This window comes from Cricetulus griseus, chromosome 3 (genome assembly GCF_003668045.3).
Source record: "Cricetulus griseus strain 17A/GY chromosome 3, alternate assembly CriGri-PICRH-1.0, whole genome shotgun sequence".
Classification (NCBI taxonomy): Eukaryota; Metazoa; Chordata; class Mammalia; order Rodentia; family Cricetidae; genus Cricetulus; species Cricetulus griseus.
The window spans coordinates 170,793,736-170,804,085 of NC_048596.1; the positions used below are offsets into that span (position 1 = coordinate 170,793,736).

A 10,350-nucleotide genomic window follows, 5' to 3' on the forward strand; every position below is an offset into this window, starting at 1 on the left:
AAGACGTGTGTAAATGTAGGTTGGTTCATGCCAGCCCTGGCCAGAGGCCATCTAGCCAGGAGCATAGCATTGTGACCATTGGCTGGTCAGGATAGCAGCTACTTGCAGAGCACCTGGTATGTAAAGAACGGTTCAAGCCCTGCCCCCACCAGCGCAGCTGCCAGAATGTCCAGAATGGATCTCCAGATAGTTCCCTATGTTACCTACTTGTCTGGCTCCTTTGTCATTCACCCACTAGGAGAGGCTCAGAAACCTTAAACAGGTCACCCCAGGCCTAAACTCGGGCCTGTCTGTTTCACAGTCAGGCTTCCCACTACTGCCTTCCCCCTGCCCTTGAGAGCTTGCTGTTTCAAAGCCACACTGACAATGGCAGGGACATTCTAGGGGTAGGTATTTTGTCAGCAGCAGGATAAGGACAGGAGCCCAGAGGCACTGGGTTGATCCAGGTCGTCTTCTGCAGGTGTGGATGGCATCGCCCAGGCATACTCAGCCTGCCTGCCCCACATCCGCTTCTATGGTCCCACAAACTTCTCCCCCATCGTTAACCATGTGGCCCGGTTTGCAGCCCAGGCCACACAGCAGCAGACGGCAACGGTAAGTAGGCAGCAAGGGCATGTGCATGCTGGGATGAGGCTAGCAGTGGCTGGCACCCTGCCCAAAGGAGGGAAATCCGATTGGGATGTGTGCTCTTATCTTCCTGCCAGTATGGGGCTAGAAGAGTGTTTCCCCTGTCTCGATTCCCTGTCCAGGTGAGATGCAGGCTCTCTCTAGGCTGCTTTCCTGGATCTGAGCCTGGAAAAGCCCAGTAATGAGCCTTGCTTCCTGGAGCCCTACTTGGGAAAGCAATGCCATTGGAGCATTGCAGGAAGTGAGACTTGTGACCCTGAAAGTCTCATAGGGAAGGGCTTGCTACTATCTGGTCCCTGTGGCTTAGACGCTGGCCCTTTGGAATACTTTGGTCCAGAGCCATACGGGGAAAGTTACAGACTGTCTAAGCCTGGCCTGAAGCTCAGTAGCAAGACTGCAGTGTGGGGTATATGTATATGATGTGGCAGGTGACCAGCCTGGGCTTCCACATGGGCTTTTCCCCACACTGCATGGTGACTCGCTGGCCCTGCAAGCCCATCTCCTTGTGGTCCTATGCCATTCATGCCGTTCTAGCCTCTGTTGCAACTTAACAGCCTCTTGGCCACAGGTTCTGCACCTGTTGGTTCTAGATTCAGCCCCATGGGCCAGGGCTCTCTGCACTCACTTTCCTGTAGGCTCTAAGCCTGGCACAGTGCCTGGTGGGTGACAGGTTCACAGTACTCTGTAGATAGATGGAATTAGGTCAGCGAGACCATGCCACTAGCCTATCCCAAAGGGAAGGCTCTACTCCATGAATAAAAGGACCAATGTGGGACTCTTCAGAAAGAGGGAGATACCTGGTCACTGAGGAAGTGGAGGTTGGCTTTCCTGAAGTAGTAGCAGAGAGAAGGGGCTGAGGTAAGGAGTAGAGATGAGGTGATAGGGCTGGCTCTGGGAAGAACCGAGCCTTCTGTGCATCAGAGGAGTCCCTCAGTTTAGTATCCCAACTGTGGCAGCTGAGAACCCAGATTCTTGCTTTTCTTTAAGCCCATTTCCTCTGATGCAGTAGGAGTGTTCACCCCTGTGGTGATATAAGATGGGTGACCCAAATAGGCAGTAACTCTGTGAGGCCTGGCAGGGATCGTGTTTTGTTGTGGTTTTCTCTAGTTCCTGAGGGTTCTGAGATACAGTAGCTTGGATAGAGCAGAGTAAGGGGCAGCCATCAGCTTCACTACCCTCTTGTGAGGGTGCCAAGTTCGGTGCCAACAAGGCTGTTGGCTACATGTGTCTTACAAAGGTATGAAAACAGGCCTGCTTTCTTCTTCAGGAAAAATCATCTGGGCAGGGAACATGAGCACATTCCAGCAGTGTGCCAGGCCTTTGCCTCCTGCTGTACCTCCTGCCAGCCAGTGAGTTCCTGGCTGGCAGGACGTGGGGTTTGGAAATCAATGGCTTCATGACTGAGGGACTCCAGGTCTGCTAGGGTCTTGTCCATCCCTCTTCACTAGTGAGAGCCTCACCTTTGTTTTGAGCAAAAGGACTTGAGACCTGTGCTCAGACACCTGCTCTAACCCCCTCTGGAATCAACCTTGTTTTGCTCTTACTTGCTACTGCAAGCCACCCTTGGCTGTCTGGGATAAGCTGTTGTCTCTAAGGCCTTGTGACTTCAAATGATGCCTAAGCGTCACTAGCCATGAGACTAGGGTCCGGAGTATCTACTGCCCCTCCCACTCTGAGGCCCAAGAGTAGATTCCGACTTCTCTACCACTTGCCTCCACCCTCTTTACCAAAGGAGGTGAGTAGGTCTGTGGGGTGGCTCAACCTCAAGGGGAAAGAACCTAGTTCAAGCGCAGTTTAAGGTCTCTGAGGTTTGGTTTCTAACTCAGCACTTTCCTTCTGTATGTGCCTTGCTGTAGGGATTCAACCAAATGCTCATGTGCATAGTTCAGCCTAGAGCCTGGTGCGTGACATGTTGGCTGTGGGACCATCTGAGGGCACCGCCCAGGCTAGCATTTGGTAATGCTGTGCATAGTGAGGCCCACAGCAAATGGGAGTGATTGGATTAGCTGATGCTTCTGTTTAGCCATGTTTTGGTGTTGGGGAATCTGATGTGACTTCACTCTTCCTGTCCCCTCACATTTGCACACACAGCACACCCACATGGTGTGGTATCTCTAGCGGGTGTCACTCTTCCGTTCATTTGTTCCAGGTGTCTTTTCTGAGCATTTCTGTGTAACCTCCAGGACACCTGGACAAGTGGGAGTTATCTGGGAGGCCACAGCAACAGTGCAGGATGACTAAGCCTGTGGTGGTTGCAGTAGAGGACCAAACAGGTGGTACCTAACTGACAGCGAACACAAGGAAAGGTTGATGGTTAGAAGGGGATGTCTGAGCTTAGACTTGAGAGATTCCTAAGAGTTAGCTTCATAGGTGTGTGTGCGTGCATGCGTGTATGTGTGTGTGCTGTTAGACTGGGCCAGCAGGGGAACAGCATGTGCAAAGGCCTGACGTGTGAGTATAATGGGTAGAAGGTAGGTGTAAGGAGACTGTAACAGCGTAGGCAAGGTTGAGAAGGCTGGCCATCTCCCATAGGACCTTGGAAGCCATCAAGCACTCTGTGTTTCCTCCTGAGGGCAATGGGGAGCCACTGGAGGGTAATGAGCAGGTTTGAGTGGCCTGAAAGTGTCCTCTGCTTTGGTCAGTAAGGTCTTGTATTTTGTGGCCCAATCCTGGGTGGTGGCCTAGGCATCCAACCTAGACATCCTAGATGGAGTACAGGCAGCATCCAGCCCCCTAGAAAGGTCTCTTACTCCCATCCCAGGGCCCTTGGCAGCCAATTTTTCAGAAACTACAGCTTCCCCAGACCCTGCCTGGAACTGTTGTGGTCAGGTCAGTTCATTATGAATCCAGTCGTAATGCATTAGGAGAAGCAGCTGTGCAGTCCTAGAAACCCAAGGCATGCCTGGAATCAGAAGAGATGCTCTTGTCTCTGAATGTGCTGGGAGTTGGTTCAGGGACTCTATTTGATGATGTGGCTGTTTCTAGAGCCTGAATTGAATGTGCTGGGTTGTCAGGGGCACCAAGGGTACAGGGAAGGAATGTGTGGAGGAACCTCCCATGGAATCATCACTGGCAATGCAAGCAGAGGGCACATTTGCTTGGGACAGAGGGTTCAACACTCAGCAATTTGTGAACTCTGGTTAGGAAGGGTATCAGAAGGGACCAGCACAGTAGGGGGGACATCAGGACTGTAGAGTCCCTTTCCATCCCTCCTACTCCGATCTCTCCCTCCACAGCCCTTTTCATTTGTTCTGGGAGCCTCTGGAGGTAGTGATAGATCTTTGAAGCTCCGATTTATGATGACCCTGGCTTTGTCCAGGTTGGCCGTGGCACCCAGGAGTGAGGGTTTATAGCCTGGATTCTGGACTCTGCCCTAGGCCACTGTCCCAGTCATTCAGACTGTTCAATCCTAGGTTAATGGGTAACAAGAGAACTTTCTCCAGGCAGACTCACAGTCCTCAGCTACCAATACATGGGTGGCAGCAGACAGCATGGAAAGAGCCCCAGCTGTGTAGTCAGGCAGGTTTGGGCATGAACCTAAAACCTGTCAGTTACCTGTTAGGGGGCCTTGTAACCCCCCAGAGCCTTCTGGTGCTCTGAGCCAGGCTCACAGTTAGGTTGTCTGCTAAAGGTCCTATGTTGTCAGGAACCCCTTGCCCAGCCTACTGTACCCACAGTCTGGCAGGAACCAGGCCCTGCTTTTCTGCACTTAGATTCTTGGGAAGGAAGACAGCAGACTACAATAGAGAGCAAGAGGACCACAGGGAGGTGGGAACACATGTCTGAGCTGGACAGGGCTTGAAGACAAGTGCTACCTTTGACTGACCAGCCAATTAGACCTTTCTTTCCTCAATGTCAGGCCTCTTCCTGCCCTCCTTTCTGCCAGCCTAAGTATCCCAAGAATATTGTCCTGAACTGCCTGGTAGGTGAGGTTAATGTGGATAAAAAGTCAGCCAGGGAAGGGACCCTCAAACAGCAATTGGCAACGGCAGGGAAAGGGTCTAGATGGACTGATAAAACCAGGACTAGGGGCTGGCAGCAGCAGCTCTCTACTGCTGGGTTCAGGCTACTATCTCCATGGCAACAACTATCCCCAGCCAGGGGATTGGTCTCTTAAAGGCACAGTGTTGGAGCTGGGGGGAAGAGGGCAGGGCTAGTGTCTGCACCAGCCCACCACACCCTGACCTGTGGTTTGTACTATGGAACAGAAGAAGCAGCAGGTTTGTATCATCCACAAGCTACACAGCTTTGCTAGGTGAGAAGGTGGCTCCATGCCCCCCTGGGTCACCTCTGTCCTCCTTGAGCTTCAGGGCTTTCCCTTCTGGCAACTAGGAGTCAAATTACAGGTCAGAGGCCCCCAACCTGAATCAGGATGCAGCTCATCTGTTTGTCTCATGGGTAGGGCAGAACACTGAATTCCTCTGAACAGGGCTACAAGATGGCTAGGACAGTGCTGAGTTGAAAGTTAAGGTACCAGCCAACTCCAAGTCTGAGTCCTGTTTGTTGGATTGTCCTGTGAATTTCCAGATGTCATGTATCCTCTTCATACCAGGTCATCCTGTGTGGACTTTATACTCACATTACCCATGTTCACTATTCAATATATTCTAAGTGAAATCATTTATAAAAACACACCTTGCTATATGAAAGTTTGGTGTCACTTGCCATAAATAGAGGGTAGCAGGGAGACACAGAGCAAACTGTATATTGGTGTTAGGGTCTAGTGGGAGCCCATGCTGTCTAAGCCCCGAGCTTCCTACCTTCTGTTAATGAAGAGGGTCCATGAAAGCCAGAGGCCTAAGACATCAGTCTGCACCAAGACACTGTGTATAGAACAGGGTGACCACTGTACACCTACTCCTCCTGCCCCAATTCTGACAACACTACAACCTAGACATGACCCTGACCCACATCCCCTGTGCTTAGCCCCGGCAGGTGTCTGTCTGTGCTAAGTATTGAGCTAACAGAAGACAGGTATTCCTGCCCACAAAGACAGAGGAGGTAGGCCAACCCCAGAGGCTTGTAGGCTAGAATGTTTTCCTGTGCAAGCCTGGGCCTGTCAGGCAGCTGACATAACAGTTCTGAGCAGTGATTCTCAGCTTAGAGATGATGAAACTCAAGTGCAGCAGATTAAGTCTTAGTGGCCCAGAGCTGTACTGCATAGCAAGTGGCAGAGCCAGCCTTGAGCCCATGGCCCAGACCCAGAGTGGGGAATGTCCCACTGTGTGGGCAGTTTGCCTCCTTCAGGCCTTGGAGATTCAGAGAGGGGTGTCAGGGCCTCACTCTCGCTCATCACCTGGCTGACTCTTCCCTTACAGCAATACTTCATCCTCCTCATCATCACTGACGGGGTCATCAGTGACATGGAGGAGACACGGCACGCCGTAGTGCAGGCCTCTAAACTGCCCATGTCCATTATCATTGTGGGTGTGGGCAATGCTGACTTTGCAGCCATGGAGTTTCTGGATGGGGACAACCGGAGACTACGCTCACACACAGGCGAGGAGGCAGCCCGCGACATTGTGCAGTTTGTGCCCTTCCGAGAGTTCCGAAATGTGAGTGTGGGCCCAGGCTGGGAGGGGCAGCTGCAGGGTCTGCAACAGAACTCATAGTCCATGATGGGTATCTGGTCAGTCTCAGGTTCCTCCCCCTATACTGTTGGCTTCTGAGGGCCCACGATGAGCCAGATGCCCAGCGAGCCTTGCCCAAGACAAGGCCATTGTGACATTGTGGACTTATTTCCACAAACCAGAGGAACCCAGGAGTGGGACCTAATCTAGATTATGGCAGCATCCTGGGTAAGAACTATCCCGATGAACAGAACAGAGGCAGGATGAGGAAGGAACCAAGGCTCAAAGCTGCGCTTTGTTCCTGCACTTTCCTCAACCAGCCCCTTGTTCTGCAGCTGGGAAGATGGAAGCTGAGAAGCCCCTCCTCCTGTTAGTTTGGCTTTCTTTCCCAAAATAGGGGAGAGGTTTGGTGGTGGTGGTGGTAGTCAGCCTCTTCCTGGAAGTGGCTCTGGCCTTATTCAGATGACCCGTGAGGAGACCAGGGCTGGCAGGAGGCTCTTGAGATGCTGTCTTTTGGATGGATCTGGGTCTTTGGGTGGCATCACACAAGGCCAGCCTAGGTTCTCACTGGGGTCAGTAATGCATCGCATGGCCTTAGGTAAGCCATGGCCTTCCTGAGCCTCAGTTGTCTTAGCTGAAACCTGTGTGTGGGAACACCAGGGCTTAAATCCTGGGAACCAGGCTCAGCAATTGGTGACCCAGTGGTCATATATCTGCCTAGGATGATTTTGTGCCTTTTTCTGGCATCCTAGGGCAAATGTGGGGCATTAGTCATCTGTTGCTATATGGCTTGACACTTTGCTGCGCCTGGCTGCTCAGTAGTGACCTTTCACTGTTGCTTCTCATAGCCAAATTGTCGGCTGGCAAGTGTTTCCAGCTGAGTAAGCTAAATGGCCACTTTGTACCCCAAGTTCATCTTAAGTCTTTTCCCCAAACACCTCCAGCCGATGAGGGAAGACAGTTGGTAGTGGGGTTAGGGTTTGGGCTGGGATGAGGGCCACATTTCAGATGGCCCTGACTCTCTTGCCCTGAAGTCCTCCACGGCCACCTGCTATCACAGCTCTGCAACAGCAAATCTCCCAACTTCTGCTCATTTTAATCCTCTTCTTTCCTTTTTCTCCCCACCTGGACCTACAGGCAGCAAAAGAAACTCTGGCCAAAGCGGTGTTGGCGGAGCTGCCTCAGCAAGTAGTGCAGTATTTCAAACATAAAAACCTACCCCCCACCAACTCAGAGCCTGCCTGAGCCCATGCCCAGCAGCAGCATGCCAGCTGAGCCCCCAGCACCCCCTCCCCCCCAGGAACATGCACGTTCACCCTGCTTCCTCGTGGGTGGCCTTTTTTACCAGTCCACATTTTTATTTTTTACAACCGGACCTCCACCCCCAACTTCCCCCAGCCCAGCTGGGCTTCCTTTGTCAGAGTCAACTGATGATGCTTCCAGGACAAACCGGCTTCCTCTCCCCACCCTCCTGCCACTCTAAGTATTGAATGTACTTTGTATAATTTTAGTGGAATTATTGTTATTAAAGAGAATAAAATTTTTACAATCACAACTGGCTTTTCCTAAGTAACTAGCCGCGAGAAGGAATGTACCCTTGGTGCAAACTTTGTATGGTGTCCTCCTCTGGTTTTTAACTGTGATGGTGTTCTACTTGTTATATTCAGGGTAATAAAGGATTAACAGATGTTGCCTGTCACCTCCTTCCATATTGAGGATCAATGGACACTCACCGATCTGGAAAAGGGAACAAATAGACTTTTACCCCACCCCTACTCTTGAAGAGTCAGTGTGATCACTTCTACATGGGGACATGCAATCCCTGTCAGCAGCAGCAATCCCTGTGAAGCTGGCACAGGACATGGCACCCTGCTCACACTGTATAGACATGAAGAGACACCTGGGCCCAGCCAACACTTCGTGCTCCTTCTTACTCTTTGCCTAGACTGTCTGCTTGCTCTTCACTGCAGCTAGACAGCAGTTGCTGCCATCCACTTTCTGCTCTGGATGTCCTAAGCAAGGTCTTTGGCTTCAGGTCTTTGTAACCCTAAACAAGGTTACATCTGTCCCTGCTGTTTCTGCAGCATGCCCCTCTTAGCACACACCCCACTTCTTCATGAGTCTGGCCCCAGCCTTCCTCCCTGTTCCTTATTCTCTTCCACATAATCCCTGTCCTCTTGCCACTAGGCCTTTTGACAGGCTGACATGGGACTGTAACAGTGAATGTTTCTACTGAGCACCATGTTTCTAGCTTCCTGTACCATCACTGTTCATGAACCTGCCACAGCCCATGACCCTGCAGAAATAGAAACACACCATGCCTACTGACAGGCACAATGTGGATGCAAGTGTGGCTGACCCTTGTGCTCGTACGTTCTACTACACCGAGCATCTCCCTTAGCTCTGCAAGGGGCTTTCCCACTCAAGCTAATGGCCTTACACTGACTCATAAGCTAAATATCTCTCTCTGCCTTCTTCCCCAGGCTAGTCCTTCCTACCTGCTGGAATTGGGCAGCACTAGGCAGGTCCCAATCTCAGGAGCCATGGTGTATATGGTGGGAGTGAGGACTAAAGATGTGGGCCATCACACCCAGCTACTAACCCATTTACCCCTGGCTTGGCCAACTAGGGTGTCTAGTGAATATAGCTCCAAGGTAGGTGATTGTGTACTGATGGAGTTCAAGTCTCAAGAAAAAGGCAAAAAGCCAGCCTTTGGGCATAAATAAAAATTCTCGTCATGTAGCAGGGCAACCCAGGCAAATCATTGGGCTTCTGGGAGTCTGGGGTTCCTCTATAGAATGTATAGAAGGGCTGGCTTCAGAATGCCTTTCCGGAATGAAAAACATAAGTCTAGCAGGCCTCAGTGGTGTCATAGAAGCAGACGACTAGCCTGTCTCCCATGGGCCTTTCTGTGTCTCCTCTGCAGCTCTCTGTTAATGCTGTTCCAATTTCCTCTGAAACTATTCCTCTAGCAGGTAAGGGAACAATGTCAGCCCACGACAGAGTCCTTAAAGCGTGACTGTGCAACCTGTGACTACAAGTGTTGACAAGATTCCAGCCAAGCATCGAGCACCAAGAAGTACTTGCATTCCATGCTAACGTGTATAAAGTAGGTTGGCCATGCTAGGATGCCAGGAAGCCACCCAAGTCCAACCAAATGGTTGTGTTGCCACTGAGCTCAACTTGTTTTTCTGAAGGGGCCTAAGATGACAGCTGAGTCACATACCCACAGCAAGGACATTCGAGCCAAGGAACCCAGTGTGCCTAAGCAATTAACATTTAGCTAACTGGAGCTAACACAGAAAGAAGCTGGTAGAGCTGGCAACCAGCTCTGACCCTCCCAACATGTTATTGTTCGAGCTACAACTGGGGAATGCCAGTGCCATACGAACCTATTTATGCACTCTGGACACCCTGCCTAGGCAAGGGAGCCATCTAATATAGGCAATCAGTTATCCTGTAAGAAGCTGGTGTCATTCCTCTTTCCTAGGGGACAGGGCATGTCTGCCTGCATGCTGATCACTATGGCTTATCTTCACAGGGTGGAAAGAAGCTGGAACAGCAGGCCTGGTCCAGGCAAACCAAGCTTTTCCCTTAGGTGAGAAGGGGGAACCCAAAAGGGAAGAATTTAGGAGCTGGGAAGCAAAAGCAGAGGAAAAAAAAAAAAAGTAAGGATTAAAGGCACTTCTGTTAAGAGTGGGCAGGGAGGGGGTAGAGGTGGGGTCTTACCTCAGTCTGAGGAATAAACTTTCTACTGGGCCCTAAGACCTCTGGAAGTTGTACAGGTAGGAAGTCAGCTATCTGTCTAGGTCAGTCACATCAGCCTGCCTGCTGTTTAGAGGGAAAATAAGTGACTAGAATTCCAAGTCTCTTTTCTCCAAGTGGGCAGTAGGCCTCAGGTAGACAAATGGCAGGAAGTGACTGCAATAGGTCGTACAGTCGTACAGTCCCTTGCCTCCCAGATAGAGCTGGCAACTGAACACTGCTGGCTCTCTGCAAGTGGTCTCAGAGCTGTAAGAATTCTGCCATCTGAGACAATGTACAAGGCTTAGAGAAACAAACCCCAACCATCCTTTTTACTTTTTCTTTTGAGACAGGGTTTCCTCTGTGTAACCGCCCTGGCTGTCCTGGAACTCACTCTGTAGACCAGGCT

General features: G+C 51.1%; 1 protein-coding gene across 7 annotated transcripts in view; it reads left to right on the forward strand.

Moving 5' to 3' along the window:
• Positions 1-9,660, forward strand: part of Cpne2 (copine 2) — a 39,529-nt gene extending 29,869 nt beyond the window's left edge. For 6 of the 7 annotated variants that reach the window (XM_027405643.2, XM_027405639.2, XM_027405641.2 and 3 more), the window contains 3 exons: positions 461-594; positions 5,946-6,182; positions 7,335-7,752. In XM_027405643.2, the coding sequence (XP_027261444.1) occupies positions 461-594; positions 5,946-6,182; positions 7,335-7,442 (479 nt within the window). In that variant the 3' untranslated portion in view covers positions 7,443-7,752. Of the gene's footprint in view, positions 1-460; positions 595-5,945; positions 6,183-7,334; positions 7,753-9,172 lie in introns of those variants that run through there. The other variant, XM_035442592.1, reaches the window with a different exon arrangement.
• The last annotated feature ends 690 nt before the right edge of the window (positions 9,661-10,350 follow it).